The sequence below is a fragment of the Camelina sativa genome, chromosome 14 (assembly GCF_000633955.1).
Source record: "Camelina sativa cultivar DH55 chromosome 14, Cs, whole genome shotgun sequence".
In the NCBI taxonomy this organism is placed as follows: Eukaryota; Viridiplantae; Streptophyta; class Magnoliopsida; order Brassicales; family Brassicaceae; genus Camelina; species Camelina sativa.
In genome coordinates, this window is record NC_025698.1 from 21,646,275 (window position 1) to 21,667,331 (window position 21,057).

Here is a 21,057-nt window from a genome sequence, read left to right on the forward strand (position 1 = left end):
ATAGAATTGACTGCTCTCTTGACTTCCGTAACATAGAATGAACTGCTCTCTCGACGCATATAGAATAGAATCGACAATTTCTTGACATCTTTAAGACTGTAAACGGATTATTATGAGTTATGAAAAGAATTAAACCGATTTCCTAAACTCATAATAATTGAATTTCCATAACAACGCAATCGTTGAGTAATTAATGTAAAATATTATTTGTCTTTAGAAACTCTAGGAAATTCAATTGTTATGAGTTTAGGAAATCGGTTTCCTGAGCAGAACCTTTTGGATTATTTAAAAACTAATTAGAGGATTAAATATCTAGATTTTTAGATCCGTTATTGTTGATTTATTTATGCATAATTACAAAAACGATATTTTCGATAATTGTTTAAGTTTATAATTATAAATGTGTAACACATTTTCGAAACTGGCTGTGGGATCAGCTGGTTAAGTCTTATGTTAGAATTGTTAGAGGTCATGGGTTCAAGTTACAAGTGTTGTATTTTCAACTTTTTTTGAACTAAAAAGAGCCAAAACGACGTTGTTTCATGAACACGGTGCCACGTATGGATTTCAAATTCGGCTCAATTTTAGAAATATAGGTATGAATTTTCAATTTTTTTATTGTACATATTTACATTGGCACTAGCAAATTATACAGGTAGAAATTCACACTTTTAAGAAGGTACAGGTATAAAATGGTCATTTTTCCCTCATTAGACTATATAGTTCTACATAAGTTTTAACCTACTTTTTTTTTTGTGTACCTAAAGGTCATAGTTAATAAAAGAAAGAGGCTTCCTCGCTATTCTATCGGTCATTTAAAAAACTATGAAAGTAAGATTAATAAGAAATTTTCATGACTGGTGATTGGTGATTTTGAATATAAGTAAAATATGAATTATGTTTTTTTTTCTTTTTTTTTTGATAAAAAAAGATAAATCTCTGGATCTATGGAAAAGTCCGAGACTAATTTTTGGGGAGAGGATATCCTACGGGTCTTTAAAATTTGCAAATGGGTGGTACGCAATAGGCTTATACCCATGTGGATATAGGGATAAAACTGAACAATGCACTCGAGTAAAATCGATTCATAGCCAAAACCAACAAAACGACTCTTCCACCAAGCTAGAACTATTAACCCACCACTTCGTGGTTAATATAAACTATATTACTCCCTAAATCGTAATCTTTTTCAATGACTGGTGATTTGTTTAATTGTTATTATAAGTTGCATACTAACAAACAGCATAATTTTTTTTTTCCAATAACAATGAAATCAAACTCGAAAAAATTATATTTGTTATAATTTTCATTAAATTTGTTTTATTATGACGCGGATCAAAATGGGCTGATGCGTCAAAACCAACAAAAGAGCCCGCTGCGGTTAGGGTTAAAATCGAAAACAGTGAGGGATAGATTTGTTGTATTTCTGGAAAAATAACTATAGTGGTATTTTTTTTTTTAAATGGCATAATCTAGTCTGATCTAAATATATACAAAGTATTTGATTGATGTTAATAAAAAAGATTATGTAATTGGTGTTTCCTCTCTAGGGCTCCGATAAAACTAGGGGTTTTGTTTTTTTGGTTGTTAGAGAAGAGGGCTTTTGTTGAAAATGCCTGCAGAGAATCCACCGCAAGTCCGCAACCCAAATCCAAAAGGCAAGAGGAGTCATCTTCGTCATCGCTTTGCTTGATCGATGATTTTGTCAAGAGATTACAACAATTGAACCTCGCGTACGATGCTGCGACTGCGAGGTTGACAGAACTCGCATCTCTCAACGACAACAAGAAGAAGAAGCTTCACCTAGTCCTTGACTTGGACCACACGCTTATCCACTCAACGCTTGTTTCAGACTTTTCTATAAAGGAGAAGTATCTTCTCGAAGAAGATGATTCAAGGCTTGATCTATGGAGATGCAACGAATATATGATAAAGCTACGACCTTTTGTTCATGAGTTTCTATTAGAAGCCAAGAAGCTTGATATAGCATTTGAGAGCTGCATCTTGCACGTGTGAAGAGGATAAGAACACTACAAGAAAACACGTATTTTGCGACTACACTATTAGTCGCCATGTAGTCGCAAAATAAAGAGTTACGACTAATTAGCGACTATTTCATACAGTCGTGAATCGAGAGTCGCTAATTGTTGTAGTCGTAAATTAGTCGCAATTATGCGACTAATTTACGACTATATACATGTTGTCACACAGTAGTCATCATTTAGTCGTAATTTATAGTGACTATTTTGCGACTACTGTACGACTATGTACATAGATTATAGTAGTCATCATGTAGTCGTTATTTATAGTGACTAGTTTGCGACTATTGTGTGATTAAGAAACCTGAACAAATGGGTTGCTTAATGTGGTCGGGAAATAGTCGTATAAGTTTTGGTGACGTTTTGGCGACTAATATATGTAGTAGTCACTATATAGTCACTTTAGTTTTTGGCTATATTGTTAAAATTTGATGACTATTTGGCGACTAATGTTTTATGAAATTGGATATAGAATATTGTAATTTCTCTTTTTTCTTTTTAATCCTGTAAACCAAACCAAAAAATGATTCTAAATTGGAAACCTAAAGCAACACATAATATTCATGCCAAAATACATTGTACTTAAAAGTTATTATAGTTTCCAAAACACAAAGTACAACACTTAGAGTCGCCATTGAGTTCATCAAAAAAGAGTTAATTAGTAGGTAACACATAGAGTAACCTATGGAGTTGAAGCTGGATCTTCTTGTTGAACAAGCTCTATGGTTGTCTCTTTAGCTGAATGGGTTGTCAAGAACTGCTTGAACCGTGGATCACATTCCCGCAGAAACTGCCCCACCAAGTCGAACTCGTCAATATTCTCCTTCTGCCTAGCAATAATTTCGGATTGTTGAGCAATTTCTGCAACATAACCTGAAGAAAGATTTCTATATATTTTTCTGTTGTGAGCTCCCGGGGCCGTGAATAACCATCTGAGACAGCATAAGGATCTTCCTCGAGCTGAGACAACCTCTCTTGCACATTCTTCTCATATGTTTATGCTATCTTCCCTGCCTTCCGATCAACATATGTCCCATCAGGCTTTGTATGTGCCTTGATGAAAACCTCACCAATACATACTTCTCTTCCCAATTCCTCTTACTGCAATGTTGAGAAACAGACAAGTAAATTTTTAATGTAACACCTAGGTCAAAAATAAAAGTGGCGAAGGTGTAACAACAGAATTGGCTCACCATTTCGCCTTGAATCTGTCGATACGACTTTGGCCCTGAGAGGTGGACATGAGGACCGAGGCCATTACGGTCAGACATACGGGCATCAGAATATGTTTTGCTCCTTTGTCGTTCTTCTTCAGTGTCCCAGTATTCTGTCATTGTTGTCCATATAGTATTTCCAATCCATTTAGGTTGGCGTCTAGTAGTTCTCACGGTGCTAACCATGTCTTTGAGCCAATTTTGACAGATGGTCTCGAAGTTAGCTTGAACAGTCCCAGTTATCAAAGGATCCCAAGTGTGGGTTTTCTACAAAAAAACAAAAAGAAAATAGCTAATGTGAGTGAAAAGAAGCACAAGTAAATAAAGCAATATATGAAGAGTAAAGCAGTATAGGAAGATTAAAGCTATATATGAAGGCTAGAGGACAGAACACTTAACCGCAAACTCAATGAAGTATCTTTCCTGTTTTTCCCGAGGCACACATGTCCAGCTGTAGTAAGGACCTTCGAATTTGTTTAAAAGAACTTTAGTAATCTTCCGAACAAGCTTAGATCCAGTGTCACGATCAAACCTCAATACACATGAAACAATAAAACCAAAGGCAACCATCAAAGACACTCAAAATAACAAAACCAAAGGCTAAAGAAAATCAATAATCAAACTTAATGCTGTCTATGATATCAACTAAACTAAGAAGAAGAAGGATGATCTCTTAAGAAACGATACACCATAGCTTCAAAATTGACCATCAAGAGTTGTGTGCACCATTATTCAAAGAGTTTGTAATCGCATCAGAGAGCAAACACTTTATAACCAAGACCAATGAGACCTAAACAAGACCTAAACAAAACCAAAACCAGTAAGACCTAAACAAGACCTAAACACTACTATGAAATGAGACGAGACCTAACCATACCATTCGGTCTTTGGTAGGGGAATGGGAGAGAGGACGGAGGTAAACTCATGTCTTTTTGGCACCACAAGCAGCGCATTTAGAGCATGCAATGTGTCCTCCTGGAGTTCCGGCAACACCAGAGGATAATCAGCTTGGAAATTGTTGCCTTGAGACGATGGATGCGAATGATGACTGCGAGTGGGAGAGACTTCAACTGGAGAAGGCGGAGGGTCAACCTGAAGAGTTGGAGGATGCGATGGATTGTAGTGGACTTCTTCAGAAGGAGTCGGGTGTACTTGAGGTTGTGGTGGGTGAGTGTAGGAGTTCTGAAAAAGCTGTTGAGGCGGAGGATAATTTCGGATCTGGGCCGCTGATGACTGTCGTTGTACTTCAGGCGTCTGCAGCGGAGGAGGAAATTGGACCGCCAGCTTGAAGTTATATTGACTGGGTAGAGTGCGCGGCCGTTGATTTGGTGTTGACACTCCGACTCTCTGAGAAAGGTTAGGAGCAATTTTCCTCTTTCTTCCTTGATTAGGCATCGTGTGAGAGATGATGTGAAGCATGCGAGATGAGAGATGAGAAGGATGCGAAGGATGCAAGATGAGAGATGATGCGAAGGATGCAAAGGATTAGGGTTAGGGTTACAGACAAGTCGGGGAATCGAGAGGAGGCGAAGGATGCGAGATGAGAGATGAGAGCTTTGATGGATTAGGGTTTAGGAATTTGGGGGAATCGAGAGGAAGAAAAGAGTTGAGAATGGATTTGGGTTTGGGTTTAGTTAGGATTAGTGTTGGGTTTAGGTAATTTTAAGCTGGGCCTGTAATCTAAGCCCAAATTTTAAAATTTAAATTACAAAGATTAATTAACCAAGGTTTATTTATAAAATACTGAATAATTTTTATAATATTACACAATACTATTGCACAGTAAAAAGAAAAAAAAATAAAATACAAATACATAGTAATTTTGCCAAATAATAATACATAATATATTAAATATACTACGCATATTGTTCTTCGTCTTCTTGTTCTTCATCATCAGAAGATGATAAATTACACTGCAATTCATCTTACGATCAAGGTTTATTGGATTAGTGTCTTCTACCAAACTATCGACTATGAGATCTTCAACTGTAGTCATCAATACAGCATCATCATTTTCTGTTTGCAACAAAGTCGGTTCATTGTTTTCATATTCTCCTGAAATGTTTTCCCTCGGATTTAGTTTCCGAACACTTAGCCACTCCCGCTTTGGTTTCTTTGTGTATGGATACGGAATATAGCAAACTTGATCTGCTTGAGATGCTGTTTGCAAAATCGAAATTTAGTATGGATAGTTACATTAAATAAACTTATATCTAAACTATATTGAGTCTTACGTACCTAAAATGAATGGCTCATATTTGTTGAATTTTCTCGAAGAGTTCACGTCAACAACGCCACTATTGCTCTTCCGAGTCCCTCTACCAATGACAAGATCATACCACTTACACTTAAAAAGTGTGATTTTCAAATTGGTCATCCCTTCGTGCTCAAGTTCTATGATATCAGTTAAGTTCCCATAGAAATCTGTACCATTAGATGCATCAGTGTAATTTTCACCTTTAACACATACACCATAGTTACATGTCTTTCGTCCAGCACCGTGATTCTGCGTATGAAACACATAGCCTCTTGTAAAGTATATTGGCCAAGTTTTGACCTTGTGTAAATGTCCATGCACTATCTCTTGAACCCAAGTAGAAAATGGATTTGTGGTGTTCCAGTATATAACCTGGATATATATATATATATAATAAGGTCAAACATTATTATATACATATAAATATTATCAATGATATAAATAAATGCACAAACAGAGTCGGTTACATGCGTTCGAGTATACTTACATAATCTTTCACCCACACATGATATTCTTCAGCTCTTTTCGTGGAAAGTTCTTTTTCGGTTAATTCAGGATATTTGGTAGAAAGAAAATCCTCGAACATACTTAGAAAATAAAATATATTTATTATATATGAGAAAAAATGGTGGAGTCTATATATTTGGGAGTCTATATTATATACCTCTTAATTGGTTGAAAATAGTCACAATTCCATAAAACATATGCATGTGCGTACTAATAGTCTCTCTCTGAAAGCCATACTTCATGCATTTCCCCACTTGGACGACCGACATGAGTAAATATATTAGGGACTCCAGGGACATGATGTATTGGGACTTCAACCTTCATAGAATCTTGTTAACCTGATCAAATAAGATAATTAAAAGTAATTCAAATTAAGTATAAATTATAATTTCATTTACCTATATATGCATTTAATTATACCTTGATTTTCTTTGTATATCATCGGCAAAGTAGTGCTCAGAGAAGTAAGCAATATCGTCATTGATATATGACTCAACGATTGATCCAGCCGCATATCTTTTGTTCTTCGCTTTTCCTTTCAACTTTTTGAAAAAAAATTCAAAAGGATACGTCCACCTATATTGGACAGGGCCTCCCAATTCTGCTTCATATGGGAAATGTATAGGCAGGTGCTCCATCACATCAAAAAATGATGGTGGAAATATCTTTTCTAAGTTGCATAAGATCAAAACAATGTTATGTTTAAGAATTTGAATGCGATTTTTTTGCAATGTTCTTGAGCATAAGTCCCTGAAAAATGCTCCAATCCCTGAAAATGTATTCAAATTGCATGTCTTAGGAAATTTTATTTAAAAATATATAGTACTTATTTAATTAAATAAGTAATCTGTAATACCTGATAATGCAAGGTGAACGTTTCGGTCTAGGAGTTTTGTGAAGATAAATAGAAGAAGTCGCTCCATAAAAACATGGCAATCATGACTCTTCATTCCTGAAAACTTGCCATTGATCAAATCAACACAACTAGCCAAGTCTGACGAATAACCATCTGGAAATTTCACCGCATGCTTGACACATTCCAATAAACTTGTTTTGGCTTCCTTTGTCAATGTATATGCTGGGAATGGAGCTTTACCCTTCCTATCAATATGTAAGTGTGGTCGAGAACAAAATTGTTCTATGTCCAATCTTGACATGATGTTGTCTTTAGATTTACCATGTACACTCATAAGAGTATACAAGATGTTGTCCACAAAATTCTTCTCGGTATGCATCACATCAATATTATGTCGGAGATTGGGTCTTTCCAATAAGGTAGCGACCATGATAAGCTTTCTTTGTGCCAATTATGTTCCTTTCCATAGCCTGGCATCTTCTTTTCATGACCGTTACCACCGACTTCCCTGGTTTTTTACACATTTCAAACGCTCGTAATAAGCTTGCTCACCAGTTAAAGACTGCGGTGGATAGTTGTTAGAACCGTCTCTTCCCTTCAGGAAATCTTTTTTGTTCTTCCTTAATTGATGACCATGAGGCAAGAATCTTCGGTGAAAATCAAACCAACATATCTTCCTTCCTTTGGGTAGATAAAACGACTTTGTACTTTCCATGAAAATTGGACAAGATAATTTACCGTCGGTGGTCCATCCCGATAATATGCTATACGCCGGAAAGTAGCTTATCGTCCACATCAGCACTGCTTTTAGATTAAAGTTTTGATTCAAAGACACATCGTATGCATCGACTCCAGTAGACCACAACTCTTTTAACTCCTCAATAAGAGGTTGTAGGAAGATATCGAGGCTAGCTCGCGGATGATTTGGCGCAGAATTCAGAATTGTAAGAAACAAGTACTCCATATTCATTCACATACCAGGGGGTAAATTATATAAGGTCAAGATCACAGGCCACAGCGAATGATTACGAGACATGCCAAATGGATTGAACCCATCGGTACATAATCTAAGGTAGACGTGATGGGGTTCTTCTGATAACCAAGGATTAAGCTCTTGGAAATATCTCCACTCCGCCGCATCAGAAGGATGATTCATTACACCCTCTTTTTATTGGTGTTCTGCATGCCATCTCATTGCCGCTGCAGTCTTTTGGCTCTGATACATTCTCTTCAACCTATCAGCAATAGGTAGATACCACATACGACTATATGATACTCTTGTTCTCCGTCGGTCCTCCTTAGGCTTCCATCTTGGTGAACCACCAAATAGACATGTCTCTTCCTTTTCGTCTTCTTTCCAGAAAATCATACAATTGTTAATACAAACATCAATTGTATAATATGGAAGGCCTAAATTACGCATCAATTTCTCTGTCTCGTAATTTGAACCGGTAGACTGGTTGCCTTCTGGTAAATAATCTGTCAAAATTCCGCAAACCGAATCTACTAACTTTTCACTCATATTATACTCCGCCTTATTTTGCATGACTCGAGCAGCTAATGACAATTGCAAGTGACCTTCACAACAACCATCATATAAAAGAGTTTTTGCACTATCTAACAAGTCGTAAAATTTATGTGAATGGTTTTGTACCGGTTCTTCCACATTCTCATAACTATCATTTTGATGATAATTATCATCTAAACCCACATTATAACGAAATGCATCATTCACCATATCCACATATGGATCTTCTACTACATTACCCATTTCTTCATGACTCCCATCATGCGTCCTATCAATGTAACTACTTCCTATATCCAAATTGATTTCTTCTCCGTGGTTATACCAAACATAATAATCTGGCATAAATCCATTACTAAACAGATGACTCATAACTCTTCTACCCGAGAGACATCTATTGTTCTTACAAACACTACATGGACAGAGAAACTTACCCCCATTATTCCGAACTGTATCTTGGCTACTTGCAAACGATAAGAATTGATCCACCCTCACTTCAAATTCAGATGAAAAAAATTTCGTCACTTCATCGAACCTCTTGTACATCTACTCCCGATAATTACCACCATTACCACCATAATTGTAATATCCCGCCATTATAAAAATATATATAATATATATATATATATATTTTTTTTTGGGAGAAAATATAAGATTATATAAAGCCAAACTTTTTTTTTTGATTTAGAATTTTTTTTTTAGGAAAGGAAAATGACTTGTCTTGGAATGAAGAGAACAAATGAGTGCAACTCGTTTTTATAGACTTTCCTAGGTGACTAATAGGCGACTACTTAATAAGAGTTGGTACACCAACCCCTACATGGAAAACATGTTTTTTTAACTGTATTTTGGGACTATTTGGCGACTACGAGATGACTATGAAATGACTCGCCGTATGAGTCGCCGTGCAGTCGCCAAATATACGACTACCTAATGTGGTCGGTACCGTAATCGTTAATTTAGCGACTATTTTACGACCACGATACGTCTATCTTATGACTCGTCGAATGAGTCGCAGCTTAGTCGCCAAAGTATACGACTATGTTCGTATTGTAGTCGTTAATTTAGCGACTAAGTTGCGACGACATAATTCCATCAACAAAATAGTCGCCTCGTAGTCGTTAAAATACGACCACCGTACCGACTGCATCAATTAGTCACTATAGAGTGATTCAGTAGCGACTAATTACCTGTAGTCACAAAATAGTTGCCAATTAGTCACTATGTAGTCGTTATTTTTGGCGATTTCATATGTAGTCGCTATTTGTAATCGCTAATCACCAATTTTCTTGTAGTGGAAGAATAGAGTCACGTGCCAATAATGGTAATGGTGAGTTGTACTGATGAGCTGTGGAGTTGAGAATATCGGTTGCAGATGTCAATGTCACGGCGGTTAATAAACGTTAACAGTGTTAACGAAATTAGTAGTATAAAGAGTAAGTGTTAGCTCTCCTTCTTATCTATGAATAATCTGGGTTTGTAAAACTTTTAAGAACTTGTTCCTCATCGTTTAGCCGGTTTCTCTCTTCGAGATTCTTGCTGGTGAGATGACGTTGTTGCGTTTTCTATGAACGTTGTATCGTTTATCGTTTCTATCTTTGGTTATCTTGTTGTGTTATTGATTATCGTTATCATTGGTATCAGAGCCAAGCGAGTCCTTGGAAACGATGGCGGTGGAAACGAGATCTCAGCTTACTCGAGCTGAAGAGGTGGTGGAAACGGGTGGATCGGTGGTTCCAGTGACGGAAACTACATTGGGTTCTCAGATCGCTCAGGTACTTGATCGAACTTCAGCTTTAGAAGTTGCGATTGCTGAACAAAATAAAAAAAATGATGCAAACATTGCCGATATGTTTGAAATGGTGAAGATGAGGCCTGGACAATAACCCTCATCCAGTGGAAAACAAATCTGTGATGGTGGAGCACCGGTAGTATCGGCAACACTGGAGCGCTTGGTGGAGAGTTATGATCATAGTAGAGGAGATGGATCGGGATATCAAAGCAGAGGTGATGGATCGGGTTACCAAAACAGAGGAGATGGTTCGTGTTATCAAAACAGAGGTGATGGATCAGGTTATCAGAATCATTACTCGGGGTTAACTCGGGTTGGGAAGGTCGATTTCCCCAGATTCAATGGAGAACGCATATCGGAGTGGTTTTTCAAGGTGGAGGACTTTTTCTCTCTTGATTTCACCACAGGAGATTTCAAGGTTAAGATGGCAGCGATGCATTTTGACGGTCTTGCGGCGGCTTGGCATTAGTCCTTGGTTAAGACGCCGTTGGGAAGCAATGTTTTGCGTGATTGGCCATCTTATAAACTGTTTTTGTAGGAGCGCTTTGAGGATGTGTTGGATGACCCTATTGCAGAGCTTAAACAGTTGCAAGAAACGAATGGTATTGTTGATTATCATCAACTTTTTGAGTTGATCAGGAACAGGGTGACGCTCTCGGAGGAGTACTTAATGAGAGCTTATCTAGCGGGACTCAGGTTGGACACACAAAGGCATATCCGCATGTTTCAACCCCAGTCAGTTCGTCAATGCTTAGTGTTGGGACGATTGTATGAGAAGGCTCACCCTCATCAGAAGGGAAGCTCAGGAGGGTGGTCGTCTTCGAAATCGAACACTGCCAGTTCAACGGTGAAGAATCATGGAGTAGCTAAACAAGTGAACATGCTACTGAAGGTGACACTGGTTATCAACCACCAAAGAACAGAAGATTCTTATCACAGGAGGAAATGAGTGAGCGACGTGCTAAGGGGCGATGTTACATTTGTGATGAGAAACACACCCCTGATCACTATCTGAAGCACAAAAAAACTCAGGTTTATATGATAGAGGTGGAGGAAGAACCTGGTGAGGGAGAACATTCAGAGTCTGATTACTACTAAGGATGATATAGACACGCCAAGAGTCTCAATCAGTGTTGTCTCAGGGATCACTGACTATCGTACTTTAAAGGTGAGGGGTACGCATGGGAAGAGGGTAATGTTCATCCTCTTGGATACTGGCTCAACACACAATTTTGTGGACCCTCGCGCGGCTAAAGCACTTGGAGTTACAGTTCAATCAGCAGGGTTTGCCAATGTGACGGTTGCAGATGGAAGTAAGCTTGGTGTACAGGGGAGGGTTTCGCATTTTGAGTGGTCGTTCCAAGGTAACCTTTTCAAGGACGATTTTATGGTAATTCCACTAGGAGGTTGTGATATGGTTCTTGGAGTTCAGTGGTTAGCACCATTAGGAGATATGACATGGAATCTGCAGAAGCTAGAAATGGGATTCTGGTGGAAAAAACAAAGAATTTTGCTTCATGGAATCAAACAAGGAGCTGTTAGAACAATGAAGGCTACCAAATTTAATAAAGCTCAAGATGAAGGAGCTCAGATGTCCATGATATGCGCTCAGGAAGTAGTGGAGCAAACTGATATGATGTTGTTTGCAATAGAGACAAGTCACAGCATAAACGCCACTAATGAAGCGATCTTGAAGTTGAAGCAGAACTACTCTGACATTTTTGAGGAACCAACAGCTCTTCCTCCTTTCAGAGCAAATCATAACCACAAGATTGTGTTGAAAGAAGGTTCTGACTATGTTAATCAGAGACCTTATCGTTATGCAGTCTATCAGAAGGACGAAATTGACAGGATTGTTCAGGATTTGTTGAAAGCTGGCACCATTCGTATCAGTTCAAGTCCTTTCTCCTCTCCGGTAGTATTGGTAAAGAAGAAGGATGGAACTTGGTGGTTGTGTGTGGACTAAAGGGGGTTAAACGGTTTGACAATCAAGAACAGATTCCCTATTCCCTTGATTGAGGATTTATTGGATGAATTGGGAGGTTCTGCAGTCTTTTCTAAAATTGATTTGCGAGCAGGCTATCATCAGGTTCGAATGGAACCTGAAGACATTCACAAGACGGCATTCAAAACGCACAGTGTACATTTCGAATATCTAGTGATTCCTTCGGCTTAACCAATGCCCCTGCAACATTTCAAGGGTTGATGAATTCAGTGTTCAAAGAGTTCCTGCGTAAGTTTGTCCTTGTCTTTTTTGATGACATTTTGGTCTATAGTTCGACTATGGAGGATCACATCACACACTTACAACAAGTTTTTCTTACTATGAGGTTGAACCAGTTGTATGCCAAGGAGAGTAAGTGCACTTTTGCAACAGCTAAAGTTGAGTATTTGGGGCATTTTATTGCTGCTGGTGGTGTGTCTACGGACCCTGCCAAGGTCAACGCTGTTGCAGAGTGGCCAGTACCAGTTAACTTGAAGCAGTTATGTGGGTTCTTGGGTTTAGCATGATATTATCGGCGTTTTGTCAAGAATTTTGGCACAATTGCTAGACCCTTGACTCTGCTGACAAAAAAAGATTCATTTGTGTGGACAGCTGATGCTACGGAGGCTTTTACAAGATTGAAAAAAGCGTTAAGCCAAGCTCCTGTCTTAGCCTTACCAGTATTTGATAAGCCTTTCTTGGTAGAAACTGATGCAAGTATGAGGGGAATTGGAGCAGTAATTATGCAAGAGGGACATCCTTTGGCTTTTATTAGCCTTCACTTGAAGGGGAAACAGTTGAATTTATCCATTTACGAGAAGGAGCTTTTAGATGTGGTGTTTGCTGTGCAGAAGTGGTGTCATTACCTACTTCCTAACCACTTTGTTATTAAAACGGATCAACGAACCCTCAAGTATCTTCTGGAGCAACGTTTGAACACACCAATTCAACAGCAATGGCTTCCCAAATTGCTGGAATTCGATTATGAGATACAATACAGGCAAGGAAAGGAAAATGTGGCTGCCGATGCGTTATCTCGAGTCGATGGAGCTGAGGTACTTCATATGGCTATGTCCGTGTTAGAATGTGACTTGCTGAAAGACATTCAAACTCACTATGAAACGGATACAGAGTTAAAGTAGCTCATTGTGGAGATCTCTTCAAATCCAAATGCGAGGAAGCATTACTCTTGGGTACAATCTGTTATGCAAAGGAAGAGTAAGATTGTAGTGCCTAATGATCCTCAATTACGCAACACCATTTTACAGTGGATGCAATGCTCTGGTACGGGAGGTCACTCTGGTCGTGATGCAACATATCAGAAAGTAAAAGGTTTGTTTTACTGGTGAGGCATGTCCGTGGATATTCAAACTTATATTCGCAGTTGCACTGTTTGCCAGCAATGCAAATATGATACTGCAGCTTATCCAGGTTTATTACAACCACTTGACATCCCTGAAGCAGTTTGGACTGATTTATCTATGGATTTCATCGATGGTCTCCCGGAATCTGCAAGAAAAGCAGTTATCTTTGTGGTTGTGGACAGACTCACGAAAGCGGCACATTTCATGGCATTGGTTCATCCATACACTGCAATGTTTGTTGCTCAAGCGTTTCTGGATACTGTCTACAGGCTCCATGGGTGCCCTCGTTCTATTGTAAGTGATCGCGACACAGTGTTTCTTAGCACATTTTGGCGTGAACTGTTTACCCTGCAAGGTGTTGATCTGCATTTTTCCAGTGCTTATCACCCTCAGAGTGATGGTCAGACCGAGGTAGTGAATAGGTGCTTGGAGACTTATATCCGCTGTATGTGCAGTGACCGTCCTCACATGTGGAGCCAATGGTTGTCGTTAGCTGAATTTTGGTATAATACCAGTTTTCATACTGCAACACAGATTAGTCCGTTTGAAGCTGTTTATAGACAAGCTCCTCCTCTACACCTTCCTTATTTACCTGGAGAATCTAAGGTGGCAGTGGTGGCACGAAGTTAGCAGGAAAGGGAACAAATGCTTTTGATTCTGAAGTTTCACCTCTTAAGAGCTCAGCATCGCATGAAGCAGTTCGCTGATTCTCATCGTACGGAGAGGGAGTTTGCATTGGGAGATGCGGTTTTTGTCAAATTGCAGCCTTATCGTCAGGGTTCTGTGGTAGTTCATTCCAATCAGAAGCTGTCTCCGACGTACTTTGGTCCCTATAAGGTAGTTGATCGCTGTGGTAAGGTCGCATACAAGCTATCGCTCCCGGAAGGATCACTTACACATCCGGTGTTCCATGTTTCCCAATTAAAAGCAGTAGTAGGTAATGTGCTCACTTCGACTCAGCTACCGTCTGTAGTTGTTGATGTTCTTCTCAAGGAACCTGTGGCTATCTTGGACCGGAAGATGGTCAAGAGGCAAGGACGAGCTGCAACAATGGTATTGGTACAGTGGACAAACGAGACTGAAGCTGAGGCAACGTGGGAGTATCATTTTGACTTGCAAAAGAAGTTTCCAGCTTTTGAACCTTTTGGTAGGGGAGCTTTGATATAGCATTTGGGAGCTGGCATCTGCCACGTGTGAAGAGGATAAGAAGAATAGAGTCACGTGCGAATAATGGTAATGGTGAGCTGTACTGATGAGCTGTGGAGTTGAGAATGTCGGTTGCAGATGTCAACGTCACGGCGGTTAATAAACGTTAACAGTGTTAACGATATTAGTAGTATAAAGAGCAAGTGTTAGCTCTCCTTCTTATCTACGAATAATCTGGGTTTGTAAAACTTTTAAGAACTTGTTCCTCATTGTTTAGCCGGTTTCTCTCTTCGAGATTCTTGCTGGTGAGATGACGTTGCTGCGTTTTATATGAACGTTGTATCGTTTATCGTTTCCATCTTTGGTTATCTTGTTGTGTTATTGCTTATCGTTATCAAAGCTTTTCACCATGCACGTTTACACAATGGGCAGTTCCAGTTACGTTAAGATGGTGTTGATGTGGATTGATCCGGATAAAGTATACTTTCGAAACCGAGTCATAACCAGAGAAGCAAGTCCTTACTATAAGACACTTCATCTTGTAAAGGCTGATAAGCGTAGAGTGGTGATTGTGGATGATACGATTGATGTTTGGCCTTATCACCAGAGAAACTTGTTGCAGATCACCAGATACAAATATTTCAGAGACGCTGGTACAATGTCGGAATCATACGCAGAAGCGAAGAAAGACGAGAGCCGACGCAAAGGATCATTGGCATATGTTTTGAAGTTCCTTAAACATGTTCACAAAAGATTCGAAGAGGAGTTAGATTGTAAAGATTTGAGGCCATTGATACCTGCTCCTTGCACACAATGCTGCTTCTGACTTCTGACTGAGAGCAAGTAAAAATATCTTACTCAAATCCATCACAATAATTTTATTATATCCAATTTTAAAGCAACTGTGCAAACAATATCTAATCATATTCCTGAGCATTGAATGAAATGAATTGAGTTGACTTGCATAGACAAGTTTTTTGAAAGATAAAACACACCTAAGGAAATTTGATATCACACGCCACCACATGGAAGGCAACACTTTTTGCCAATCTGAATAAAGAACCACTGTAACAGGTCTGGTTGATCATCTTCATCCTTTTTCTCAGATGAGGACTCGGCCAGTGGCAGCTTCGGTGGCAAATGCCTGTGGAATGCATCAACTGCTGCAGCTACACCATCCTCGTTCCCTAGTACTTTCGCTAGTTCCATCACTTGTGATTTCACCTGAAAGCACAAGATTGGTGTCCTATGATGCCTGCTCTTTTCTAGAAGACTTAGGAAATTATTTAGGATGAGACCCCACTTGTGAGACACATCAAAGCTAGAGATACTTTGGAGCTTTGTTTATCGGCACAAAGCTTTACGTCTTGGGTTTTGTATGGTTCTTTTGATTTTGTAATAAAGAGAGCGTTTGGGTTTTACTTCTATTGTGATTCATTACTCTTAACAAAAAGGGAAAGCAAGTTTTGTTTACCTCTGGTTGTAGCATGAACCTTATGGAATTACTGAGGTTCTCAACATTGAGCTGAGCTATCGGTATTGGCGCAGGCCCAAGTCCTTTCTCATAGATCCTGTCACCCCAGAAGAACTGATCCCCAAAGAATGGCACGATTGTTGTTGGACACTACAGACACAAATGTAATAATAAGTAATAAGGAACCATTAGGTTTTATGAGGTCAAAAAAACTGATAAAGATTCAACCACAGGACACGTTGATGATCATGCAAAGTCTGACAACCAGATTTTCAAAATTAAAATTCTTTACCCCTGCTTTTAGTCCAGTCGCTGTGGTTCCAGCACCACCATGATGAATCTTCATATCCATAACACGAGAAAGAGCCTCAATTAGAAAATAATATCATCGGTGACATAGATGAGTGGGAATCTAGGGAGGGCTTACCACAGCCGAACATTGAGGAAACAACCAGTCGTGAGGACAGTCCTCCAAAAGGAATACATTTTCAGGAACTTCAGTAGCAACTGCAAAATTTTAGTTGGTAAAAATGTATCCTGAATCCGTAAAAGCAAGAAGAAAACTAGTTCAGGCACAGAGAGCAAAGACAGAAGGCACAGAAGCTGCTTACGGTTTCCAAGGCCACCCCAACCTCGATCAACTATCCCTCTCTGTTCTGTATCTCTCAGTGTTTCCAGTATAATGTCCATTATTTTTTTTGGATCATCAAGAGGCTGGTTGTGTAAAGGAGAAGAAATAACAAAGCAACAATACTGTGAGCTAAAGCTAGTGCATTATCAGTTAAACAAACAAGACGGACAAGGACCACAATTTGGGGAGATAAATCTATCGATAAAAATACAGTAGAACTGGTATGATGCGCTTCAAGTTGATAAAGTTTAACATGCTGCAAATCAAAGATTTCAATGTGACGCCTAACCAATACTACCAAGATTGACTGTCAACACTATGTCCATCATTGAATATTACCAAAGAGAGGAACACATTATATGACCATTAGGGGTCTTCGGCTTACCATGCTTCCAAAACCAATATATATGGGCGGTGATCCTCTTTCTATCCAGTGGGTAAACTCGTCGCGAGGTTGGTACTTTGATCCAAGGTTCAGGAAACAATAGCCAACAACATCGACTAAAGGACCCCAGTCTGCACATTATTCGAACCAAAGAATAATCTTTCAGATATTTATCAAAGAAAGATAAAGAGCTGAGACTCAAAAGAATATTACGTATACAAAATTTGACAACGCATTATGGTCTTACCATAGCCAGAAGAAGAAATGAGATTTAAGATCAGAATAAAAGCATAAAGCAAAGTGGTAGCAAGGAAACAATGATAAACCTGAAGAGGAATAGATGTACTACTAGGGATGAAGCTGTGGCTCTTACCACTTGGTTTTGGCACAACATGGGGACTCCACATATAACCAGTAGGCAAGTGCGAAATTGAGCCATGGTATGTGCTGAAATATGCGATAGGTGCAAGGTTTAATTTCCTCTTCCTAAAGTCATTTATATATGTCCTTATGCTCCACCATACCATCAGATCAACAACTATATATGATAGCTGAGAGAAGAAAATGTTGTGAAAGAATCAGCCTCAAAATGCTTTTAAACATTTTGAAAGGGTGGGGATATTCATAAGAAAGAACCAGTTAAGGCCGCACTATATAATAACATTACCCAATATGCAGCACTCTGAGGAACACGCGCCAAAGGGTGGGGGAATTCATGAGTTGGCCTGCCTACAGAAGAAGGATGTAAGAAAGCATGAAAACAAATAACACGTTTAGGCTGGTGTACAGACCCTGAGATTGAAACGCAAAAACGTCAACTCACGTCCACGGCATTGTGAAAAAAATGTGAATTGGTACTCCAAGAGCTTCGGCAACATGCACATGACCTGCGGTTAGAACCAAAAACATAGCATCAGCTTCTAGGAGGAATGAAAACAACCAAGTAAATATGCTATAGAAAAGTTTAGAAACAATGCGGTGCTGATGAGTAAACCATTGTGAAGTCGGTAAGGGACTTACCATATGCAGGAGGATTTGCAATTATAGCTTGAGCTCTGAAAGAGGTAGCAGTTTCCATATCAGGCTCTATACATGCCGGAAGAAGAGAGTCTATAATTGCCTTCAACTGTTTTCTCTGTTTTGATATTTCTGAAGGCCCAGAAGGAATAAGACCTTTATTTCTAGCCATATCTACATTCAAAACACTCATAAATGTCATTTTAATAATATTTCCAAATGAAAAAAATTTCTGACAGCTTATCTATGTTTCCATATTAGGCTTTCATCAGAAAAAAAAAAAAAAAGACGAGAAACAAAAGGATAAATGAATCATTTACATGCAGCTAACTCTCGGGGATCACCACCCAAGGGATAGAACTCTACACCAGCAGACCGTACAAAAGAGCGGAAATTTGCATGAGTTGCCAACCTAACACGATGACCAAATTCCTGCAACGGTAAAAGAAATTTATATCTAACGTTATTTAACTACTCAATGTCAATGACGAATCTATTCAAAATGTCTGACTAAGAAACTTGGGTACCTATTCCCTAGCTCTAACGGAAATGAGTCAAACTAAATTAAAAGTGTAGGCACATGATCCTATTTAACGGCACAATGCTTCCCTTTATACATCTTAAGTTCAAGATATAATTCAAAGAATGAGAAAACAAATTTAAAACTACCTGGAGGCGCTTTGCCATAGCCAAAAAAGGCTGCACATCACCACGAGTTCCAACCACAAGTATAGCAATTTTTAACCTTGGAATGGATCTAAAGGACTCCGTTAAGGACATTTCATATCTGATTGTGGACTGCCCTTTCGTTGGCTCAAACTCCCATAACTCCGATACCGGAGTACCGTTATCTATAACTTCCACTCTCCCGTCATTTTGTATTCTGACTAGCTCAACAATGAGTTTTTGCTGGAACCACAAGATATTAACAAAAAGGAATCATGAGAATATAATAATGATTTCAGTGTACTGCATCTGAGAAACATATCCTAGTGATTCTTACAGCACAAAAGTAGAATCTTCACTTGCTAATATCCAAGATTAGTACCATGACGAGGCAATTGGCAATAATAACCAATAACAAAATGTATTGTGGATAAAAATGTTATTCTTATGTTCATGCTACATAGCCATAGAAACAACTGGATACATGAGGGTTTAGTTTCCTACCTTTTCCCGCTCGGATAATCTATCCAATTTTAGATTATGACTTGCAGGAGACCCTTTCTCTGTCAAGGACCGAGAGTACTTAATCTCACTGTCATCGACTTGCATATCGCCATAAAGACCAACAGGTGCAGTTCCGCAGTGGTCTAGTCCTACAAGAAGATACAATCTTGATCAGTGGTTATACTCTAGTTTAGAATACTGGTAACATAATGGAGATCCAAATTCCTGGGAGAAATTATGCAGATATAATAACTTGTTCAGAAAATGAAATAAGACAAGGCTGAATAGATGAGAGAACTAACCCCTACGCCAATCAGAAGAACGACCAGAACCTTCAGGAGCAGTCTCTACAGAACTGGATGTTTCCAACAAACTCGTTTTCTCGCTATGTACACCATTATCTCCATCAGAATCATCCTTCCCAGACCTGTTCCCATCCTCTACTTCTTGAAGTGGATGATCAAATACATTACTCGCCATGACTTTTAAAAACTGAACTTAACTAAACAGCTCCCACTCAGCTGCAGCAACAAACTCAACAAAAGAACATCTATGCACAGAAACACTATCCTAATACGATCAAAGGCGCCTCGTAGATGCTAATTGTCTCTTCCTGGAAAACAAAAGCAAAAACAAAAGTTTGAAGCACCGACCAGTCAATCCTCAGGTACAGAAGAAAGTTAGCTGCACTTTATACACCAAAAAGGCAAATAAATATATTTTTAAAGAAATCGAGAAAAGAAAGGCTTATCTAATCTCAACCGTTTCATATAAAACGAGAAAACGCAAGAGAAGATCATGGAACAAAAAAGGTCGGTCTCACGTTTAGCGCGAGAATGAGATTTACCCACCAAGAAAGAGTCAAGCTTTACTTGTAGAACTCAAACTATAACACGATTTCAAAAAAAAAAAAAAAATAAGCAGAATTCAATCAAAAATAAAGTAAAATGCAAGAATTGAATCGAGGGTTCATCAACAACAACGGGACTTATAGAATGAAAAAGATTGTTCCTTTTTTTTACCTGAGTGAATAAGGAGAGAAATTGATTTTGTGGGCAATCTCTGTGGAAGAAAGATTCTTTCTGGGTGTGGATAATTCGAGGAGAAACGGAACGATGATGATGAATTGAGAACTGAGAAACTTGAAGGCTCCAAAAAGGCTTTGGAGACTTTTGAATCAACCAAATGTGGTGAGACCGCCGATGAGATATTTTATTAATAATTGCAGAAAATAATTACTCCATAAATATCCATCATTAAATGTGTATAGTAGCCAATGCCACCGAACCAGATGTTAATTGATGAGGGGAATTTGGAGTAATTCTAAGACCACCAAGTTAGTAAGATACTACGACTTTCCGTTGTCAGCATTTTCTTTCTCCTTAAGCCAAAGAAGCAAAAATATCAGGCGGTTTGAGGCAAAACTTAAACCACTTCTCTTTTCACTAAGATCCGGCTTACGAAATGATAAATGTGATTGTTGCAAATATGATTTATAGTTGATACAATCATATTGAGGCATTGAATGGTTGGTCAGTATGCTTCGGATCAGACTAAGGTCGAACCAGTCTGTTCTTTTTCTATCATTCACACAATTGTCCTATATACTTCATACCAATTCTGGATTAACTTCAAATCAACTTTAGACCAATAAAACATTTGTTAGTATGCTGAGAACAGTAACTCCGTACTGAAA

The 21,057-nt window shown here is 38.7% G+C and overlaps 3 protein-coding genes across 10 annotated transcripts; 1 reads left to right on the plus strand and 2 right to left on the minus strand.

Moving 5' to 3' along the window:
* LOC104743852 (RNA polymerase II C-terminal domain phosphatase-like 4) lies at positions 401-15,512 on the plus strand. The gene is made up of 3 exons (XM_010464889.1): positions 401-440; positions 1,592-1,986; positions 15,085-15,512. The coding sequence occupies exons 1-3, from the start codon at positions 401-403 to the stop codon at positions 15,508-15,510; spliced, it is 861 nt and encodes a 286-aa protein (XP_010463191.1). The 3' UTR covers positions 15,511-15,512.
* LOC104742134 lies at positions 5,135-8,931 on the minus strand. 3 transcript variants are annotated; one of them, XR_760451.2, is made up of 6 exons: positions 6,874-8,931; positions 6,438-6,786; positions 6,175-6,355; positions 5,998-6,097; positions 5,492-5,882; positions 5,135-5,413 (listed from the first exon to the last, which is right to left on the minus strand). XR_760451.2 is itself a non-coding variant. In XM_019235731.1 (3 exons), the coding sequence occupies exons 1-3, from the start codon at positions 7,301-7,303 to the stop codon at positions 6,331-6,333; spliced, it is 804 nt and encodes a 267-aa protein (XP_019091276.1). In that variant the 5' UTR covers positions 7,304-8,931; the 3' UTR covers positions 6,160-6,330. The 3 variants fall into 3 exon arrangements, 1 of the variants encoding a protein (XP_019091276.1); XR_002035089.1 differs by lacking the exons at positions 5,135-5,413; positions 5,492-5,882 and having other exon boundaries at positions 5,979-6,097; XM_019235731.1 differs by lacking the exons at positions 5,135-5,413; positions 5,492-5,882; positions 5,998-6,097 and having other exon boundaries at positions 6,160-6,355.
* Positions 15,332-20,761, minus strand: LOC104742131 (sterol 3-beta-glucosyltransferase UGT80B1). Of its 6 annotated transcripts, none has more exons than XM_010463101.2 (16): positions 20,384-20,760; positions 19,664-19,974; positions 19,362-19,510; positions 18,861-19,100; positions 18,512-18,623; positions 18,195-18,365; positions 17,998-18,061; positions 17,842-17,899; positions 17,548-17,725; positions 17,175-17,305; positions 16,770-16,872; positions 16,586-16,665; positions 16,451-16,498; positions 16,159-16,308; positions 15,680-15,908; positions 15,332-15,417 (listed from the first exon to the last, which is right to left on the minus strand). In XM_010463101.2, the coding sequence occupies exons 2-15, from the start codon at positions 19,839-19,841 to the stop codon at positions 15,696-15,698; spliced, it is 1,875 nt and encodes a 624-aa protein (XP_010461403.1). In that variant the 5' UTR covers positions 19,842-19,974; positions 20,384-20,760; the 3' UTR covers positions 15,332-15,417; positions 15,680-15,695. The 6 variants fall into 6 exon arrangements, with proteins under 6 accessions (XP_010461403.1, XP_010461402.1, XP_010461404.1 ...); XM_010463100.2 differs by lacking the exon at positions 15,332-15,417 and adding an exon at positions 15,427-15,517 and having other exon boundaries at positions 20,384-20,759; XM_010463102.2 differs by lacking the exon at positions 15,332-15,417 and adding an exon at positions 20,213-20,247 and having other exon boundaries at positions 15,548-15,908; positions 20,384-20,761.

Excerpts from the sequence above, each read along its gene's own strand:
- LOC104743852 (XM_010464889.1), top strand. The coding sequence starts at position 401 with ATGTGTAACACATTTTCGAAACTGGCTGTGGGATCAGCTG. Across the intron at positions 441-1,591 it reads ACTGGCTGTGGGATCAGCTG|AGAAGAGGGCTTTTGTTGAA; the intron begins GTTAAGTCTTAT and ends TTTGGTTGTTAG. Across the intron at positions 1,987-15,084 it reads AAGCCAAGAAGCTTGATATA|CTTTTCACCATGCACGTTTA; the intron begins GCATTTGAGAGC and ends TCGTTATCAAAG.
- LOC104742131 (XM_010463101.2), bottom strand. The coding sequence starts at position 19,841 with ATGGCGAGTAATGTATTTGATCATCCACTTCAAGAAGTAGAGGATGGG. Across the intron at positions 19,511-19,663 it reads TTCTTCTGATTGGCGTAGGG|GACTAGACCACTGCGGAACT; the intron begins GTTAGTTCTCTC and ends ATCTTCTTGTAG. Across the intron at positions 17,306-17,547 it reads TGTTGTGCCAAAACCAAGTG|ACTGGGGTCCTTTAGTCGAT; the intron begins GTAAGAGCCACA and ends AATAATGTGCAG.
- LOC104742134 (XM_019235731.1), bottom strand. The coding sequence starts at position 7,303 with ATGGTCGCTACCTTATTGGAAAGACCCAATCTCCGACATAATATTGAT. Across the intron at positions 6,787-6,873 it reads CGTTCACCTTGCATTATCAG|GGATTGGAGCATTTTTCAGG; the intron begins GTATTACAGATT and ends ATACATTTTCAG. Across the intron at positions 6,356-6,437 it reads GATATACAAAGAAAATCAAG|GTTAACAAGATTCTATGAAG; the intron begins GTATAATTAAAT and ends TTATTTGATCAG.